General features: G+C 34.5%; 1 protein-coding gene across 1 annotated transcript in view; it reads right to left on the bottom strand.

Moving 5' to 3' along the window:
* Positions 1-890: 890 nt before the first annotated feature.
* Positions 891-23027, bottom strand: part of LOC149543275 (Cysteine proteinases superfamily protein) — a 118141-nt gene continuing 96004 nt past the window's right edge. Inside the window, exon 8 of the mRNA XM_089798120.1 lies at positions 891-1405. Coding sequence (XP_089654246.1) covers positions 1259-1405 — 147 coding nt within the window. The 3' untranslated portion in view covers positions 891-1258. The remainder of the gene's footprint in view (positions 1406-23027) is intronic.

Raw genomic sequence — 23027 nt, 5'->3', positions numbered from 1 at the left:
TAGTTAGACTCGATATTTGTAAAATTGCTAAAGCAAACTTGTGTTGTATTGATGAAGGATAAGTTTCATTGTTAGGCTGAATAGAAGATCCAACGTTTGTAGGTTTTTCTCCAGACTGCGATTTCATGGGTAAATCTGTGTTATTGTGTTTGACTTTTGTTATTCTTTTTGCTTCCACTATTATTTTTGTTATCTAACTTAAAGAGTATTGCTTGTTATGAATCAGATAGAATTTCTATTTTGTAAATTTATTATACAAATTAATTTGTAGTTGGATTATAAAAATTAACATATAAGAAATTCCAAAAATGTAATCATTATTATTTTTATTTGCATTAGCAATATTACAACAACTATTATGTTAGTCCTCCCGATCATTATCCCAAACGGTTAGATTAGTGTCTTCTAAGATGCCCCTATCACCATCCTCCTCATTTGAGTTTGTCATCGTCGACACGATTACAAGAAGAAATACATTTACAAATGCTAATACATGGAATTGTTGTCACAAGGATATTGACCTTGATGCGAACTCCCCCTGCTATACCCTCACATTCTTAATGGTCTAGTTATGATAGCGGAAAATCAAAATATCAATTTTATTAAAAACCATAATTTCAATATATCCCACTTTGATTTCAATAATTTTCTTTTTCCTAAATCACCCACTTATATGATCTATCTATTTCAATTATCTCACCCAACTCCATACTTCTTATAAAGGTTTATCATAGAACTTACTCGCTGTAGGTTGGCATGTCACGGGCTTCTACGCAGATTTTAATCGTTTTTATCCTCTTCCCTACAAAAGGAATGACCATTGTGTACCCATTCGATCTATTTTATCTAATGTGAATGCCAAGTCTGCCTTAGATCTATTGACTCTGCCGTTTGTGCTACTTAAAATTGCAATTATTTAAGTTTTCGTCAGCACCCATTGGTTTGATGAATGTTTTATCTCGTAGGCTTACGGTTACATCTCTCCTAAACCATCTTTCGCTAAACAGAGTTCACTAAATCCACATTTCCTCCACCTTCAAATGAGTCTCTGTCTTACTATTTTGAAGAGTTGAAAACCATCTGCCAGATATGGAAAACAATAAAGATTAACAAATGTGTTTTGTTCTCCCTGAAAAAAATACAAACGCCCAAATATATCATCAGAATTAACCCGAGATCAAACTAGATGGGAAGCCGCAAGAGAAAGAACTCCTGTTCTGTTACAAGATCTATGAAAAGATAGCTGAGGGTAGCCTATTCAAATGAGCAGATCATAGTGATTGCTTCCACTATACAAAATTCTGACGGGTTTGCGAGCTTTTCTTTCTTTGGACGGCTTCGTGAACTCTGTGCCGTATTCAGCAATTGGAATAAAGCCTGTACCCCACATTCCTCTCTGTTTTGCCTGCACCAGTACCCCCATATTCTTGCTATGTTAAAAAAAGATATCAGTGAAAAAAAAGTGCATGAATAGAATTTAACAGATAAACAGTTGGAATTTAATGCGACAGCAGAGTAAGAATGGGAATCAAATAAGATTTGTAGATCTGTTTGAGTTAATTAGTTCTAGTTAGTTGTCAATTATTGTAATATTTTTTAAACAGAATTTAGTGACAATGAGAATTAAAATATGAGAATGAATAATGAATAATGAAACAATATAGAATTGATAATCACCAGATATTTTTCAGCAGTCAAATTGTGGGTCAATGAATTTGACTCAAATAACTACACAGTTGAACTCTAATAGCAGCAAAATAATATCACAATTTGACTTGCTTGGAAAATATCTCCTACTCATCAGTTGATGAGCTCAAGGGGCTTGATCCGAAAACATGGTTGCATCATAGGAGATATTGGTTCACCAAGTTCTAGTGGGGCCCCCATTACAAAGTAGGGCACTCAAACGATATTCATGCCCATCCTTTTCCAACTATAGCACTGGGGTACGGTTGGGGAGGTGGGGGAGGGCGGGGGTGACTTGTAGGGAGGTGTTGTCAGGTGTAAGTTTTAGGGTCAACGGTAGAGGTGGTTCATCAGGAAGATATAGGTGGTTTCGGAATCAAAATCGAACTGATAAATGATGGTTGGCAGTGTTGCTTTGATCTCCCCTAGATAAAATGAAGTGTGATCGAGCTAGAGTAACATTGGGATGGGTAGCCTCCTGGGAAGTCCCATTGTGTCACCACTATGAGCATCACCTAGATGCTATGAGTACTAAATGTTCCATTCATTCTCATGAGAGATGTGCTGAAACATGGGTCAATGAATTTGGGTCAAAAAAATTACAAAGTTGAAACATTAGTAAAGGTTCACGATCCAGTAGACTGGTTAGAGTCAGTGATAATACATTCATCAGAGAAAAGAGTCAATATTTGGGAGTCAAACCAAAAAACAGGAATACCACTCAGACAAGGAGACAGGGAGATGACTGGAAAAATGGAACGAAAAAATAAATACCTTTTGCAAAACAAAGGATATAATCTGCTCATTCATTCTGGCAACATTGGATAATAAAAGGAATAGTTCATGGAAGAGCCGCTCCAGGACTTTATACGCGCCACAGATAACACATATCTTGGCAGGAAGAATATAATAAAACGTTCCAAACTACAGAGGAAAATGACTCATCATGACTGGTGTATGTTTTACAAACCATTGATGTAGCAGCAAACGGATATCATTACAATATCAAGTTCAAAACAAGGAGATTGTTTATGGTACCGTCAAACACACAAAAATTCAAAATACCTCCCCAAGTCTTAATTGAGTTCACACATCATTAAACATTATTAAGTGTGCATACAAGAGCTTTAAGCTTATTTAACTTTTGGGGAAAAGGCAATTAATATAGTCCACAAACAACCAAACAACATACTCAGTAAGACAACAATAGACAGAGAAGAGGAAAAGATAATTGCATTTCAACATGTCACGTACACTCAACACAAATAATTCCACCAACATTTAAGGATATATTCTGCAAATACTTAGTTTGGGAAGATATGGAGGAGGTTAGATAGAAGGCATTTCCTACTTCTCATTTCCAAGGAAAAAATTCGGAACCATATATAATTAACATAGATGTAAGACATGTCTGAGAATAGCATATAACTCAGAACAGTATAATTTGTAACATATTCACATACAATATATCAGCAAAAGTGATACATATACATTCAGAGCCAATATAGTCTTATAGTATCAATATGTTATAAGGATCTATTGATATGACATATTGATCAATATTTAGATCCAGTCAACCTTCATACATCTGCCAGTGCTGAATAAGTTATCTATGCATAGCCAGAACAATATAAGATATACTATTTCATTCAGATTCAGCCAGATATTGTTATATAAGGGAATGAGATAACGGTTAAGTTCCATCTGTTGTTACTGCATTAACAAGGCAGGCATTATTGCATTAAAGAAGATTCTTACTCCATAAGCTACTTGGGGCAATCTGAAGAGTAGAGTATGAGTTTTCAATAGAAAGAAGTCCCGTGTGACTGAATTTCTGAGAACATTGTCGCAATATTCCAAGTTAGATTGATAGGGGACGTTTTTCAGCTTTAAGAGGCTGAATGAGAAGTGCAATGTTTCATTTCAGATAAGTCTACTAATACAGGACAATGTGGATATCATGTTGACATATAGGACTTGTTGGACAAGCATAATACATATTTTCAGATCTTTTGTATGGACAACCTCCAGACCATGGATTTGAGAATGTTACCGATTTGGTGGATAGCAACCATTTGTAAAAGATCGTTAGAGTCATCCTAAATGTTTCAAAGATGAGATTGAGATTTGGGAGTTGTTGGAGGCTGGACTTACAAGGCCTAGTTCTAGTCCCTTCGCTTCTTCAAATGTCTTGTTGAAGAGAGATGGTACTAGGAAGATGTCCATTAATTATCTTGCACTTAATAAGAAAACCATCAAGAACAAGTATCCTACTCTACGAATCAATGAGTTCTTGGATGAGTTACATGGGGCAATCAATTTGTCCAAAATGGATCTTCATTCAGCGTGCCATCAGATTCGTGTTTGGGAGCAAGATGTGCATAAGAGAGCATTTAGGTGCCACTATGGACATTTTGACTATTTGGTGACGCTTTTTAGACTATCAAATACTTTGACTAGTTTTCAGCCTTGCACAAATCATGTGTTCAATAAGCAGTTGTAGAAATTCGTGTCAGTTTTCTTTGATGATATCTTCGTATATAGAATAATGTGGGAGGAGCACCTTCAACACCTTGATGAAGCGTAGAGTATCTTAGTAGCTGATTCACTTTTTGCAAAAGCCTCAAGTGAGTTTGCTATGACTAAGCTATTGTACCTAGGACATATCAATGAGAATGGTAGAGTGAAGGCACATACGGAGAAGTTTCAAGCTATACTTGACCGGCCACCTATTATAACATTTTCACACTATCGCCCCATTGCAAATGGGGATCCCCTCTATTATCTTGGTAGTTAGGTAGTTGTCCTAGGTAGTCCTAGTTTAGTGGTAATTTTCAGGTCTTTGAGTCGAATAGATGAGTTTGAGCAACTTTGGTGCATTGGAAAGTCAAGTCAGTCAGGTATATGAGTGAGAGCTAGACCGAGCTAATCAAGTATGTGGAATTGAAGTCAAGAGATTTGTAATGAAATGAATTAAATGTAATGTCCCCACTTTAGCAATAGACCAAGTGTGTGTGTGTGTTAGCCTAGTTCTACATGGTCTCGAGGGCTAACGAAGGGTTTAAAGGGATCTTAGAGTGGTTTGGCCTAGTCATCTCCAGTTTGGGCCAAATCGGAGTTGATTTACTCAGTTTCAAGCATACTATTTTTAATAAGTCAACAGGACACAAGGGAGGCTAGTTTTGATGATTGAATTTGATACTCCATAGCGAGAGCTTTTCGAGGAGCTATCACTTGTGCTATTCAGAGTCCGATAGCTAATATATTTTTATGCCTAAAGTATTATTAAAGTAACAATTAATTTAGTTGTAAAATATTAAAGTGTTACTTTAATATTAAATTTTATAGGGATGTGTGCAAATCAAAAGGGGCACCTAAGGGAGACATAAGTGATTATTTTAATATGTTTTATATGGCACATCTTTTATCCCACATTGCTCATGTGAGTAGAATGGACCATTGGAGAAAGAATAAAAAAGAGCGTTAGTGGTTTCATTCGGTAGGTGGAATATGAGAAGAAAATTAATGTGTGAGTTGTAGATCCATTCTTGGCATTAGAGGACGTCTATCCTCTCTTGTGACATTCTAAATGTCATTCCCTTGGGGTTTGGCCTTTGGAATTCATTGCTATCAGCTTCATTAATAGGCAGATTGGGCACATTTCTAGCTACAGGTGGATTGGGTGTTTGCTCATATCATTCTCGCTTCTTGTCCGATGCTTATGCCATTGTGAAGGGATAATTTTATGAGGGTCTTGGACTAATTGAAGGCAGATTTTACTGTAGCAGCACCATAGCGTGACACTATTCATATTACTGTAGCAGCAAGATGGGAAATCATTACTGAAAAATTATGTTATAATACTGGAGTAATTAGTGAGTTGAAAAATCTGCTATGTATTTGATTTTATTAGTTGAAAATTAATATTATTTCAGCAGTAGTTCAATCTTCAGTTTGTATATTATTATAAATTTTTTCTTGTTCATGTTATGTGGTTTCAAATCTATGCAAAGAAATAAAAACAAATCAAACATTTTATTTCCGGAGCCATAAAAGGGTTTAAACATTTAACAAAGAAATTAAGAGTTGGATGCAAATTATTTGACTAAATTCCTATCAGCAGTTGGTTCAGTTTTTGGGCGATTCTAGGGTGTCCATTATATTAAACCCTTGAAAAACCTTGTTCCAATATCAAAATTTTCTTGTAAAAGTCAGGAAAACTTGTGGAAGAGAACATTGATGAAGACATGTAGATTCTTGAAATTTGGTGAAATCTAACTTTTTTTAGAATCTCTCAGAATCTAAAATCTCCATCATAACTCCTATGAATCTAAAACCTCTCAAACATCCTAATAGTATTTATATAAAATAGAACTTAATGTATAAGAAAGGAATTATACTTGAATGTTATATTTGATATAAATCCATCACCCTCCTAGCACGAAATAGGAGTTATTTTTTTCTAGAAAAAACTAACATGGACTTGATCACTAAAATCCCTTTTGCATAATTGTCAAAATACCTTGCACATTCACTCAAAATGATGCATAACTCAGCTAAAAATTGTGTACAACTATGTAAAAAACCATGTACAACTATGCCAAAAGTGTTGCGCAACCATGTCAAAAGTTATGTAAACTATGCCAAAAGTGTGTATAACTTAGCGTAAAACCATGCATAACCGCTCAAAAAACAATGTATAATTGATAAAACCATGCACGATCATCAAAATAAAAGTGATGCACCACTGTCCATTTAACTAATTTTCCAATGAAGGGGAGGTGCAGTTTTTGTTGAAACCAAATTGTTTAATAAACAGACCAGATCGGCCAGCATTAAAGGGTCTTAAAATCAAAATTAAAACTTTGTTTTCCATCTTAATGAGGTTGGCTTAGGCAAGAGGTGGCATCCCTTGGTTAAGATTGCCTATATAAAGCCACAATCACAAAAAGTTCGATCATAAGCAAAGAAGATCAATTTGAAATCCAGAGAATTTCACATTAGTTGCTTGAGGTTGGAGGGATATTGAAAGCATTTTTTGAAATCAGACTTGGAGAAACACCAGATTTTAGACAAATTCAAGAATTCGAACTCAAATTTTTAAGTATAAAAGAAGTGTGGATTATTAGAAAATTACAATATTTCTTTAATGGTCATCTTAGTTAATCTTTAGTTTAATAAGTAGTTTCTATTTTCATCTTTAGTTCATGATTGTTTCTTTCAGAAACATTGCCTTTGTAAATCTATATATACAGTTTTCATCTCCTTTGTTTAAAACAATTACAAAAACATCGATTTAGCACAACATGGTATCAAAGTGAATTGATGGGATTTCATAAAATTTGGCGATTTTTTTTTTTTTTTATAAATTGAGCCTCTTCTAATTTGGTATTTTTGCCAGAACTTTGTTTTTTGATTTATTCAAATGAAAAAAGTAAGAGGTCTTTTATGAAACTTGTAGTTTGTCTTTGAAGATTTTTGCTGAAAATCACAAGCCTATTTGAAGATTTTGATCACACAATTTGTTGGTTTCAGCAAGAGTCTTTGTTTTTCAAAAGTTGCATGTTGCTTGAATATGCATTTTGTTACTTGCATGTGTTGTTTTACCATGTGAAGTCTTGTATTTTTCCGTATTAAGGTTTCTCCGATGGGTTTTCATAATTTTTTCTCTTAAAACATTTGTAAAAGTTTTCATAATTTTTTCCTTTAAAAAATTTCTGATGGGTTTTCATAATTTTTTCCCTTAAAAAGTTTTTGATGGTCTTTCCATATTTTTTCCTTTAAAAATATGCTCTTTTGGTTTATAATTTTCCCCTCAAAAACTATCTATTGGGTTTTACCCTTTTTCCTAAAAAACGAAGCTTTGTATCCTTTGATCTATGTCTCAGAACTCTGTAGGTTGGTTTTGATTGATTTTTCACTTCAAAAATTGTGTCTGATTTTTTTTTTTCATGCTTTTGTAGTCTATTTTGGGCATCATGGCCATCAATGAAGTATGGAGGGTTTGTCAATTTTTCCTCAAAATAGTGCTAGTTGTTCTCAGTGTTTGTCTCTGTCTCCAGGGAATAGCAGCTCCATTATCCAACACCAAGTTGGATGTTTTGTGATGATTTCTGGTCGAATGCTTTGTTGATTTGAGAGGCTTAGTGGAAAACTCGTCTCAGTGGCAGATCCATGGAGGGTCTTGTTGAGATAATGGGTATTTCACATATTGCATAATATTGTTTATATTGTATTATTTTATTTTAATATATAAAGTTGTACCTAGGAGCACCCAGATCAAGGTGCAACATGTAGAGATTCCCATGGAATATCCTTGATGAGTTGTATTATAACATTGTAATAATATTTGATGTAATTGTTTAATATTGAGAAAAATATAAAATGTGAGTCAATGGGGGTTTGGTAGCACATGGTTTATGTAATACTACTTGTTGGTTTTGTGGACCCTTTCTATCGTAAGAGCAACTACAAGGATAGTTGTTGATGTGAGAAAGAGCAAGACAAGGCAAGACAGGTTAGTCAAGAGAGCATTTGTGGAAGTTGGAAGCATAACATGAGATGAGTGGATTCATGCTTGTTCATATGGATTGCTTGGCTGTAGCTATGGCTTTCAAGGCTTCCATGGTTGTATTGCAATGGTATTTTGTTGAATGATACCTATTGATGGATGGTTTTGGATGCTGGGTTTTGCTCTCAATAAAGGTTTTTCGAGGGATATCTTGTGTCACATTTTTGTGGGTATGTTGTCTATTGTCTTGCATGTAGATTTTTAGTGTTTATTTTATTCAGATCTATTATGAGTTATATAGAAATGATATTTTTGGTTGAAAGTTTCCTTACAAGTGGTATTAGAGCTATGGTTTTGCTGTTGTAACCCTAGATTGAACCTATGGAAAAGCATGAAAGAGTGAAAGAAAAGGCAAGATATATGGATTTTCTAAGTTGTTTATTGTAGATTTGAGAGCTGTTATGATGAGTACTTGGCAGATTTTGGGCACGTGAGATTATTGGTCAAAAGTTTTTTGTTTTTTTTAGTTTCCTTTAAATGAGGGTTTTAAGGGGGAGCTTGTAGTAATGACCTCCTAGAAAATAATAGACCTCACCATTGAATTTAGGTTGGCCTTTCCATAAATTTTGATGAATAATTTGCCCTCGTTTGGCCAGGTTGAGAGAAAATGCAAAGCTTTTTTAGTTGCAGGCCATGATGGATGTCGGAATTTTGTCATTAAAACTAAAAAAATGGTTTAGATGAGCAAATAGATTGTCTTGTTAAAATGGCTATAACTTTCACTCAGGATGTTGAATTTCAGACTTCTTACAGTTGTTGGAAAGCTAATGCAGAGCACTACAATTTAGTATAGGTTTGATTATGTGATTTTGACATTTTTTCATACTTAATGAGCCCGAAAGTCAGATGTTTATTTTTATAATTTTGGGCATAACTTGAGCATACAAAGTCAGATTTTGGACATTGAATTGTTAACGAAAAACCCTTGGAGGGCTCTACACATTGGTTCAGATTTTATGTGGGTTTGGCATGATTTATTAGGTAAGATATTGATCTGAATAGTTTATGATTTATATTGACTACGGTAACATTGTGAGTTTATAACATGGTGTATGTTTGGAGATTTGAGATTTGATAACATTGTATACTCAGTTTATATATCAGATTGGTCTCATGATGTCATGGTTATCAGTGTTTGATTTGGATATATATAATGACTTGTTGGGGCTACAAAGTTGTGCAGTTATGTAAATGGTCTATACTTACAGGTTGCATTTATGACTTGGATATGGGTTGTCTTTTCCCATTGATCTTTCATTATTGATGCATATTCAAATTGGTGGCTTGGATTTGGGTGGTCTATGCCCTTAGCCACATGATTTGTTGATTTGTCTTCATGTAGTGGGAATCGGATCTTGTTACCAGATATAGTCATGGTGGACGATTGTGGTTGACTATTGTATGTTGGCAGGTTAGGTACTTTGAGAGTTAGTTGCTCAATTCATGGATGTGATTGTGGTGTCATGGATTTTGGCATTACATGATTGTATATGCATGTACTTCATTAATGTTCATTGATGTGTCTTATTGGTTGAGGAACATGGTTATTTAATTTCTTTTGAGGAGCACATGATTTGCACTTTGAGTTCTTTGATGGTTTTATGCCTTAGTTGATTCTTGTGGTTAGAGGATGGTTTTTCATCATAATGTCATAGATAGCTTGGATACACGATTTAGTGGGGGCTTGTGACAATGATGATGAGGCAACGCAAGATTAGTTACTCATTTGGTTTGTATCTCCTTGGTTTGGAGACCTTGGTTTCACTTGGTACAAAAACTTTGGATGTGTGTGTGTAGACCTAGAGGATCTTTGTATAGGAGACAGTTGTTATGATGCCATGGGTGACTTGGTACCACAGTTGAGTGGGAGTTGTTGTCATTGATGTATTCATTGAGTTTTTTAAGATGTCTTAGATCTTGTTGTTGCAGAAGCAACTTTGACATTTGCATGGTGAACTTGTTAGTAGTGGTTATCTTCATGGTGTGTGGAGATGGTTGCATCTTGAGGACTCATGGAGTTCTTGTTAGAGTTGTGGTTTATGCTTTCATTTGGCATGTTATCCTTGATATTATGATGGTTTCATTATTATGCCATGGTATACCGTTGATACACGTTTAGAGTTTTGATATGTTATGGTATGTTCATATAGAGCATATTATCTCTTTCGGTTGAGATGGTTTAGATCATGTTCATGCTTATGTTCCTGAGGCCATGGTTAATGCCCAATATTAAATGGGGGTCAGTGATGGTTTGGTAGCACATGGTTTATGTAATACCACTTGGTGGTTTTGTGGGAGCTTACTACTATAATAACAACTAGTTGATGTGAGAAAGAGCAAGACAAGGTGAGACAGATTAGCCAAGGGACCATTTGTGGAGGTTGAAAGAATGGCATGAGACGTGTGGATTCATGCTTGTTCACATGGATTTCTTGATTTTGGCTATGGCAAGGCTTCCATGGTTGTATTGCAATGTTTTGTTGAATAATACATGGTGAAGGAAGCTTTTGGACGCTGGGTTTTTTCGTCAATGAGGATTTCCCAAGGTATATCTCGTGTCACATTTTGGTGGCTATGTTGTCTATTCTCTTGCATGTGGATTTTAAGTGTTTATTTGATTCAGATCTATTATGGGTTATATGGAAATGGTAATTTTTTGGTTACACATTTCCTTACAAGTGTTAGCATCCATATAATTGTTAATGATTTGTAGCTTCGGTCGTATTAATCTAACCGATGAAATCAAATGTATAATTGGCCTATCCATTTTGAACATTTGATTGCTATCCTCCACTGATTTGATTATCTGCAACATCATAAGATGATTCTGTTCATCATTATAATATCTGTTAGTTATGATTTTAGTCAGTGATAATCATTGATTATATATATAATAGTGATTATATTATTAAAGATATACATATATAATCAATGATCATATTGATCTTATCATCTCGATAATAATGTGTGTATGGTTGCATTGAATATCGATTATGATTAATGTTAATCTTGCTGAGATATATTAATGACCAGCTGTTATTGTTAAACATAAAGTATTAAATCATGTCTCATGTAGGGACATGACTCTACATGAGACCATATGGTCCACGTAGAACCATGTCTCTATGGAATATATGGCCCTTCGATCATATACATATTGGAGGCTGTTTTCATTCTTGGCAATGTACATAAATCTACAAGTGCAAAAGCAAAGCAGAGATTCAGCAATTTCTTATTAATATATCTAAGCAACATATCTTAGATTGATATTGATATTGAGATAATAATTGGTCGCTATAAATTCATATCAAATTGATATTGATATATATCCAAGTTTATTATTGTGGTCAACAAAGGACATTGAACAATGTATTGTTCGAATTGCAATAAATAAGCATATACATCTGCAGAATATTGATTAAAATGTAAAATTCTTATTACATATAAATCTGATCAAAACTTTAACGTGGTACTAGAACCAGCATAAGGAAGATCCAAATCAGATTTATAAGAGATCATCTAAACTGCCATTAGTAAAGTTTGGACCTTAGTTGGTGGAGACAACCTAACTTATATTTCCTCTTTGTATTCTTCTTTTATGTCAGCAGATCTTCCTTGTACAGGGATACAGATCTAACTTATTTATTTAATGTATTGATGCTATTCTAAATTTAGACTGAGATGTGTATGCCATGGTTATTGATATATCTCTGCAGTTCTAAATGAAATATATTTTGTGTATGAGACATGATTTTGTAGGGGCATGGCCCTACGTAATCATGCCTCTACACACATTTAATATTGTACACAAACACACCAGTTCATAACCACGTGGTGGTTAACAACAGTGTCAATGATTGAAATGTTCATAATGCCCAATCATGAAGTGTTATCAATATATTAGATACCCAATCAAGAGGAAGGTGTGCGATTTACATATGTTATCATAAATGCAACAGAATTGTCTCATATGAAAGATGGACGATATTATATGCTGCTCGGGAACTGACATAGTTATTTTAATAATGTAAGATTATGATTTTTATACATCTATATATGTGTGTATATATATATATGAGAAGTATTACAGTCAGTTCTACACAGAAAGAACAATGCATATATATTATATTTGCTTTTAATGTCCTATGAGGCTAATATCCTCAACACCATTAAATATCTTTAGAATTCTTTATATACTCTACAAAATGGTGAATGACATCAGATTTGAGGATCGACTTGAAGGAGCACTGAACTCCGTATCTTAGAAATTTAGGATAATGCTTTCCCTAAAAGAACACGAGTTGAATTCATTTGTGGAAAAGAAAACATCTATGCCTAGCGAAGACAGTGAGAATGTCAATGAATTAAAAACAATAACAAAGTCATGAAGATATTAGTGGATGTTGTAAAGAATCATATAGTTCTAATCATAACAAAATTACTGCATATGACATGTTCACAACCTTAGAAAGCATGTATGAAATAAATAATACAAGTAGGGCTCTTGCTCTAAAACAACTCCACAATGTGAAAATGAACAAAGGAGAATGCGTCACATCTTACTTAGTAACAATAACAGAATTAAGTGGTCAGCTATCTACCCTCAGTCACATAATTAATAGCAAGGAATTAACATATTGGCTCTCAATGGACTCCAAACATCTTGGGAATCACTCATTCAAGGGAAAAGTGCTCAATATAAACTTCCTAAGTTTGATCGTTTAAAAACTGTTTGCATTCAAGAAGAGTCAAGGCTGATCACAAGAGGGATTGATTGAAACTCCACTAGTGAAGATATCCAAGTATTAAATTCTCATTCTCACAAGAAGAGTAAGAGAGGAAGCTTAAAAAGGAAGATAGACAAAGACTCAAATGGAAAACACTCATCTGTAATGTCCCCATTTTTAGTAGGTTCCTGCAGTTGACTTGGCCAGTTCACCATCGCGACCCTCGTGAGTTGACAGTGAGATTTGAGGGTCCTATTGTGGGGTTATAAGCTTTTCAATAGCCTATGGTGTGTTTTGGCTCCATTTGAGGGACTTATTATTAATAGTAAGTCAAATTGTTGGTTCCGATGAGCTCAGTTGAGTTAGAGGAGTTCTGTGATGCTCTTAGTTTTTATTTCGGGCTTCCAATTTGGACTCCAAGAATCTTGGAGGGAGCATCTATTTATAGTAAGTCACCCTGTTAGGTTCATTCATTGTCTTTCATCATTAGGATCACTTTGGTGTTGTTAGATTTCAATTCAGAATCTTCTTCAGATGTTTTCGCAAGATGGGTGAATTATTATTACAATTCATCTAAATACACTGAAGTTGCTATTTTTCTTGGTGTTGTTGGTTGGTCACTTTAGTATCATAGCTCATTGGAACCGGTACGAAAAGTTTCAAATCGTGCGAACAAGAAACAGTGGCCTTACATGTCAAAATATTAAGTTATGGTGGAAAAGGTCATTTTTTGAGCCAAAAGCAATTAATAAATTATATTAATGGCATTTCATTATATTTTAATGTTGTGTGTGGGAAGCTTCTTAAGTGAAGTTCATTTGGGAAACATTGTGCCATTTGGAAATTATAAATATGAGCCCATTTGATGAGTAAAGCATTCAATCATTTGATTATCTTATTTTTCTTTTGTCTTTGTGACACTTCTGAAATTCTGAAATTTTGTGCCATTACTGAAGTATAAGGGTTTGGGATCTACAACTAAAGTATTGTAGATTCAATTCTGAGATTGCTTGGAAAATTGTGCTGAGGTATACGATTTGTTATTTCTCCTACTGTTTTAACTGTTGCTAAGGAGAAGTTTAATTTTTCTTGTTGTTGAAGGTTGTTCTGGAGTTTGTGAAGGGATTCACTGGAATTGTTTTATCAAATTGTGTGCTAATTAATTTAGAGTTGGTTGAGTGCCAATTTACATCTGTTGTTGCTAGGTGTTATTTTCTATCTGCACTTTGGGAGCGTATTTTCCAAATCTGCAGTTGCATTTGTTTGTCAAAGAATACTTTGTTGCTACTAGTCTTCATTTTAGAGCGTTTCAAGGCATGTCTTACCTGTAAGTTCATGGATTGTAACTTCTAATTTTTGGGGGTATTGTTGATTTAGATAATAGGGGATATTTTATCAATTGGGTTGTTGGTATTTTGTGAAAATACCCAATATCTAAGTTGATATTGAAATCTAGAATGTTTTAGCTGTGTATTACTAATGTAATACCTAAATATTTGAGTTGAAATTATTATTGCAAAATCTTCTAGTTTGATGCTATATTGTTGTATCAAAATTGCAAAATCTCTAGAACAAAAAGAAAAAAAAAAATCAATTCTTTAGCACAAATTGTTTGAGAGCCAATCGGGCTATTACAGTCGTATCAGAGCTTGCTTGCAAAGTGTTTGACAAAATGTCAAACAACTAAATTATAAAAGAATTTGGTGTTTGATAAAGTTATAACCGGTTGGGGTTTTTACATCATCTAAGGAGGGACATGTCTAAAGTACAATGTTTTAGATGTGACAAATATGGACACTATGTGATGAAGTGTCCAAACAGGTCTAAAACTCAAGCTTCCATTGCTGAAGTGAGTAAGGCAAGCTCAAAGGAGGACTCTGAAAGACTTGTATTTTATTCAACACTATCAAGTCATGTGTACTAGTCTTAACACTTGGGTAATTGATAGTGGAGCATCTCGTCATATCACAAGATTTAGAGAACACCGAGATAGCTTGGTGGAAAACTTACATGATGAAGTTACAATTGGAGATGATTCCAACTACCCTATGTAAGGAATAAGAACTTGCACTATACAATTAAAATCAATTATCTCTTTTCAAATGATGTGTATTATTTGTACTAGGTATTAAACATAATTTAGTTTTCATTTCAGCCCTTGAAGACAAAGGATATCGAAATACCATAATAACACCGCCCTGGGGGACTAGGGACATCTAGATAGAGGGACAAGGGCCTCAATTGGGGGACAGAGGCGGGGCAAGATGTATATATACTATATACTATAAATGTGTCACTTAAAATGCTAGTTATGAAAAAATGTATCACAATATAAGACATAAAGATGTAAAATACTTATTTACTAAAATTAAAATACCTAAACATTGAACATTGAACATTTGAGATGAAAGTGTAGCATTCAAGATTAAGCAATAAATATTTAAATTTTAAATACTTGAATGAGAAAATGGAAGAATTCTAACTTCTATTATATAAATATTAAACAATAATAGTCATAGATATCAAAAGTTTGAGTATCTCATCATAAAGATGATTATATTGAGCAGCATGATATGATATTCAATATGCCCAATACAATATTAAAAAATATTTTACTTTTTCAAACGAACTTTTTTTTTTGGTTGGACAGGGGGCACCCAACCGTCCCCTAAAGGGGTCAAGGGACTTGTTCCCATCCCTTGTCTCCAAGTGAACATTGGGAAATTCCCCCCATCTCTGCCAAAATGACGTATGACTAGCGGGGCTGCTGGAGATGCCAAAACAATGTCCCCTCATCCTCGATGAATTTCTATCTCCAAGATGTTGGGATTTTTTTTATGGGGGTGAGCTGGTCATATCCCTGTTACACTATGAATTACCTTCATGAATGTTAAAGTTCTTACATGGCCCAAAAATTTAAACATCAAGAAACTTTAGACCGTAGAAGTTCGACATGGATGCTTATACAAACTTTGCACGTCTCCTTCTCAAACCTTCATTCATGAATCTTCTAATACATGTGAGATTTGGCATAGAAGATTAGGACATCTCCTCTTTCATTCTCTGCCTTCAATAGAGAAAATGGTGACAGGTCTACTTGAACTTAAAGAACATGAAGAAACTTGCAAAGGTTGTGCCTTGGTAAAGAACACCAAAGGCTCCTTTCATAGTAGCAAAGTAGATCTAAAGATGTATTAGAACTTATTCATTCAGATTTATGCGGACCTTTGACGATAACTTCTTTAGGAGGATATTTGTGCTATGTTATTTTTGTAGATGACTTTTCTAGGAAAACATGGATATATTTTCTAAAATGTGAAGAGTCTGATGAATTCCTTATGAGGTTTAAGGAATTCAAGGCTCTGGTAGAAAATATGTCGAGTAAAAGAATCAAAACCCTAAGATCAGAAAATTGGGGGTGGGCAGGAATATATCTCTAATAACTTCAAAACCTTTTGTAATAATGTTGGGATTAAGAGGAAGATTACTATTCCTTACAACCCTCAACAAAATGGGGTGGCAAAGGAAATATACGACAATTGTAGAAGCAATCAAAGTCATGATGCATGACCAAAACCTTAATACTTCTTTTTTGGTTGAAGCCGCTAGTACTGCCGTCTAAATTCAAAATAGATGTCCTCACTCCGTTTTTTATAAGAAAACCCCAAAGAAGCATTTCTAAGGATAAAACCTAATATAAGCCATTTGAGAATCTTTGGTTGTCCTATTTACATTCACATACACAAAACAAAGATCCAAACAAGACCCTTCAAGGAAAAAGGGAATATTTTTTGGCTATAGTAAAGCATCTAAAGCTTATAGGATTTATATACTTGGGCAAAAATCAATTTTGCTAACAAGGGACACAATCTTTGAAGATGTTGGATTTTAAAGAAACAAAGACATTCATGAGCTAATATTGATCCCTGAACAACTATAGGAATGTTGAAGAATGCATGTCTATACATCTAGAAATGATTTTATTTCTCACAACCACCTGGAATTAAGAAGACTCCCCCCAAGCTTCCAAACCCCAACGCCAAAAATAGAGAAATCAGACGTTTGATACAATTTGAGAATCGCTCCTGATGCCAATAGGGAATCATATCACATTTGTTGCAATAACAGTGCCCAATGCCACACTAAATCCCAAGCTTGGATCTCTAGACTACGAATTCAAACTTCACCAATTACAAGAAGAGGAGTTTCTCTAATAGGCAATGATACCATATGTTTACTTCAGAATTCGTTCTTCAAATTCTCCAACACCAATTCTTTCTAGTCTGTAATAACCCCAATAGGTTATAACTTCTTCCAACACCAAAGATCTTTATACTTCAGTTGTTTGACATTTTGTCAAACACTTTGCAAGCAAGGGTCCTCTGACTGATATAACTTTTCAGATTGCTGCAGTGATTCTTGTTTGGATTTGCCTCAAAGAGAATGCTTACAAAAGACTCCAAATTGTCTAAACAATGACCTAACATAAATATGCAACTAAGTTTGGCAATAGTGAATGCATATATGAGTTCTAATCATGAAAATGATCACCTACAGCCAACTGGTATTTTAACAAACAGTTGGTATGCAAGCTAACTAGCTGATAAAAAATGATATATTAATGCTTAAAGACAACTATTAATGACCAGCAATTGTATATCCTTAATTGAGAATGAGTATTCAATACAATATTCATAATAAGTTAGCCAAGACTCTTGGCATTTACAAAGATATCAAAATATGATGATTGCTGGTAAAGTAATATGCACCTATAGCTGCCAGTGAAAACTAATGCAACACTAAATATCTAACTTCAATACTCCCCTACAGCAGTACGCTAATCACATGCATGATTAAATACAACTAAAGCCATGGATAGCTGATACCATTATGAGGAATGTAAAAATGAATGATGTATCTATTAATGAATGATAGGTCTGATACGAAATGACAATTACAACAGCACTCTATAGTGAAAGGCATCTATGAAAATACACAACAGACCTGGCATAGATGTATTGCAATACCACTAAACAGAAAATAACCTCCTCAAGTGCCCAAGTCGTGCCTCTCTAGCTGCTGTCCCTGATTGTAGATGGTTGTAATAATTTTCTTTGCTTTTTTGGATTGCTTTTCCGAACCTGCTTTTTCGGCCTGCTTTTTTAGTTCTGCTTTTTTGGCCTGTTTTTTCGGACTGCTTTTTCGGCTTGCTTTTTCAAACTGCTTTTTCGGCCTTCTTTTTCGAACTGCTTTTTCAGCCTGCTTTTTCGATCTACTTTTTCGGCCTGCTTTTTCGAACTGCTTTTTCGGCCTGCTTTTTCGATCTGCTTTTTCGGCCTGCTTTTTGTACTCAAATATTTTTTCCCAATGTAGCACAAATAGAAGACTAAAGTATCTTCCTCCTAGCTGCAATAATTCAAGTGATATTTCACACCCTCAAAATTGCGTACCAATTGAGAGTTTTTGTTCTCAATGGCCAGTTGTGACTATTGCAGAAACCCTAGGCTCCACAATGCACATCAACAAACATCAACATCAACAACAACAAATTTGGATGATTAGAATGAAGCCCCGGGGTGCCTATTTATTCTTTTTCTCCACTTTCTCCAGAAGCTTCTAGAACATTATTTTATTTTATCTATTAGTGACTTTATAAAATATTTTATAATTCAAGTCACTTTATTAAATTAATTAAATATAAAGTTACCTTTTAATATTTATTTATTTGATAACTTTATAAATAATTAAATTAATACCACTTATTTATTTAATTAAAATAATTAATTAGTCATCCTCATAAAATATTCATTATTTTGGACAACTTAATTAATTTAATTAATTAAATCAAATTGCCCCCAAAATGGGGACATGACACAGTCACAATTATTATAGTAAGAGAAGATATAATAAATCTTAAGAACTAATCCACCAAAGAAGCATAATCACAAAAATGGAAGACTCAACACTCAAAAATTGATCCATAATACTTCAGCTCTAGAATCAATGTACCATTCAAACCAAAACCCTTATACTTCAACAAGGGCATAGAAAACCATCAACCGCAAACATCCTCACAAAGACAAAAAAAGAAAAATTGATAATCAGATTTTTTTTCCTTTACAATGAGCTCATATTTATAATCCCCCAAAGGCATTTGTTTCCAAAATGGAACTCCACTTAAGAAGCTTCACAAACACATCACTTTATAACATATAACAATAATAAAGTGTCATTATAATAATATAATTAATTAATAAATATGAGCTCACACAATAAATAGCCCCATCCAATGCAGGTGATGACCAACTGCCAGCGCTACCATCTGCACTGCCAAATATGGTAATTGCCGGAATTGGATTTACTAAAAATAGTAAATTCACCATTGAGACCCTCAAATCACAATGTCAGCTAATGAGGGTCACTATGATGAACTGACTCAAACAATTGCAAGGACCTACAAAAAATGGGGACATTACAGTCCTCCCTCCTCAAGATTGATTGTCCTTAAGCAATCTGACAACACATTAAAATTATGAAGCACTCGACATCCTTGTCATCACTAACTAGCTCATGTAACATCATCATCAATACAACTGATTGAACGTGCTAAACTGAATCAAATCTGATTGTAGATGTCACAGGAATGCACATCTCATAGGGAAGCAACTTGGTAAGCTGACAAAGCTTGCTTCCCCCAGCTGCACAAAGTGAGCAGCCATACACACTATCTGACACATGTGCAATTGAACTGTGCACCTAAAAAGGATCATGCACATGAGAGTCAAAACAAAAACAATATGTACTCGACATCGTGTATGCATCCCATAACTCCGCTATGAGCCTTGTTTGAAATCCCTATGCACTAGAAAGATCCTAAATACTAAACTCAACTTCACCACTAACACCTACCAGAGATGTAGTTTCAGAAGAACCTAGTGCAACATGGAGTTTCTTGCTACTCTCAACAAATGCACGCATCTCAATTGTATCAACAACACCCATATCCTCATCATAATCTATAAATACAGAAACATCGCCAACTGCTGCTAAAGGAAATTGAACTGTCTGTAGATGGTGTAAATTGAGCCTAGCTCCACTCAGGTCACTTAGGTGAGTGATCAACATCAACCTCAAAAAGTGGATTTCCATTAGACAATGTTGAATCCTTCTCAAACAAACAATTTTCCATAAAGTGGATCACAAGATCTATATTATAACACAACATTATCTCTACATCACTCAACTCATAATCAATAACATATGTACTCTTAGCAACACACACCTGAACATTTAAGGTACTATCGCTAACTACCTCACAAAATGACTCATCTTTCATGGAAGTAGTTGTTGATATGACAATATCATTGCATGTTCATACCTCAATTACCTACATCGCCATCAAATGCATGATCCTGGGAACACATGTCAACAACTACAATGTCTTACTCATCCTGACATGAATTCCAATAACACCCTTCATCCAATGTGTCCAACACCTCAGCACTGGCATATGGTAACTCAAAAGGAATGTCTTGCACATCTGTAACTACCACTATATCATCACAATGCCAAAAATCTTCACTGCTGTCATGCAAATCAGAACCAATATCCATGCTATCTCTTTGCATTTTCATAGACCTATTAAAAAAGAATCAATGTACATAGCCGCCCTTTCAATTATTATCAACTCTGAGAACCTTGCATCCATTTTTTTTATGTTGTTTAAGCCTTTCCATGCTTTCCATTAGCGCATTTGTTTGCTCCCTGAGATTTCTTTGGGTATAGTGCCTACCTAGAATAGACCTCATCTCTATCCATGATTACTAAGTGCCAAATACTAAATCAAAAGTTGACAACCTCTAACTAAACACTAATCAAACAACTTTGAGCCCAATTCCTATAGGTTGGTAGGAATTTGCTCTAATACCACTATAATAACCCTGGCTAGCTCTATCTTTGACAAACACTAATTTTCTTATTTATTTAGTTATTTGGCATTTCGTCAAACACTTTGGGAGTAAACTTGATCTTCAGCGCATATGAATTTTAATGAATAGATGAATTTAACTAGATGTAATGCCAATGCCAATATAAGAATTAATTTCGCAACTTACACAATTTAAACTGTACACACAAAACGCAACAGGAAATTGATATCAAAATAATGGTAACAATACGTGAGCAATTCCCACTTTATTTATTGTCGTAGCACAATTCTCATTTATTGAGCATGACACATTTATGCGCAAAATGAAACAATAAACGAGGTAATGGCTACACAACAACTAACCAGCTTTTCCAAAAGTCGCAGCAGAGAAATGCAATGCCGCCTAGACTAGGTTGGACGCCAAGATATAGCAGTGCTTGATTGCTACAACTATACCTAATGATACTATGATCTGCCAGCAGCAAAAATAATGCCAAAGTGGTGTAATGAAACCAGTGACACCAAGTAGTATTATCCACCCAAAAAATGATAATCTCCCCTACTACGCATGCCCCAAATTTTGAGCTAATATTGGCCCCTGAATAGCTACAGGAACACTAAAGAGTGCAGGTTTGTGCATCTAGAAATGATGTTATTTCTCAAAGCCACCTGGAATTAAAAAGACTCCACTCGAGCTTTCAAACCCCAATGCCAACAAAAGAGAAATCAGGCCTTTGATACAATCCGAGAATTGCTCCTGATGCTAAGAGGGAATCATATTAAATTTGTTGTAGTAACAGTGCCCTATGCCACGCTAAATCACAAACTTGGGTCTCCAGACTGCAAATTCAAACTTAACCAATTGCAAGAATAGGAGTTGCTCTAATATGCAGCGATACCATGTGTTTACTTCAGAATTCATTCTTCAAATTCTCAAACGTCAAACACCAATTCTTCCCAATCACAATTATTATAGTAAGAGAAGATAAAATAAATCTTAAGAACCAATCCACCAAAGATTTCTTCCAAAGAAACAGGATCACAGAAATGGAAGACTCAATACTTAGAAATTGATCCACAATGCTTCAGTTGTCTAATCAATGCAAAACTCAAAACCAAAACCCTTATACTTCAGCATGGGCATAGAAAACCATCAAACTCAAACATCATCACAAAGACAACAAAAGAAAAATAGATAATTAGATGCTCTCTTCCCTCACAATGAACTCATATTTATAATCCCCCAAAGGCACTTGTTTCCCAAATGAAACTCCACTTAAGAAGCTTCAGCAACACAACATCACTTTATAACATATGATAATAATGAAGTATCATTATAATAATATAAACTTTAATAATTAATTAATAAATATGAGCTTATGCAATAAATAACCCCATCCAATGCAAGTAATGACCAACTACCAATGCCACCATTTGCACTACCAAATATGGCAATTGCCTAAATTGGACTTACTAAAAATAGTCAATCCACCATTAAGACCCTCAAATCACATTGTCAACTCACGAGGGTCGCTATGATGAACTGACTCTAACAACTGTAGAGCCCTGCCAAAAAAGGGACATTACATATATTTACATATATACATACATACATACATACATACAACACACACACACACGAATATATATGTCATGTGCTTTTATTTATCCAATAAATATTAATAATATCATTATTGGTAAAGATCAGTTCAATCTCTCAATTTCAATCTAAAAAATGATTAATTGTCTTTACAAGTCGATTATACATATTATTTGCTGGTTATAATGACAGTAACATACATGATCGAACATATATATGTGTTTGAACATATCGCCTTGTAGATCACACATGTTATAATTTGAACTTACCAAGATATGGTTAATTGGTATTAACAACACATTAGTCGATCAGTAATCGCTATTAAACAACAACCATTAAATGGGAAGGGGCATGTCTCAATGTAGAGACATGTCCCTATGTGAATGACTCACATAGAGACATGTCTCTACATTAAGACATGCCTCTACATATTGAATTGAAATGCTCTTGGAGAACACATACAATATCAATTGAGAGCTATTACAATTCTCCACACACACACACATATCAGATTCA

This window comes from Cupressus sempervirens, chromosome 8 (genome assembly GCF_028749045.1).
Source record: "Cupressus sempervirens isolate cs-2001-9-10 chromosome 8, ASM2874904v1, whole genome shotgun sequence".
Taxonomy (NCBI): Eukaryota; Viridiplantae; Streptophyta; class Pinopsida; order Cupressales; family Cupressaceae; genus Cupressus; species Cupressus sempervirens.
The sequence above is the reverse complement of the archived record's forward strand: the minus strand, read 5'-3'. Positions and strand labels throughout refer to the sequence as shown.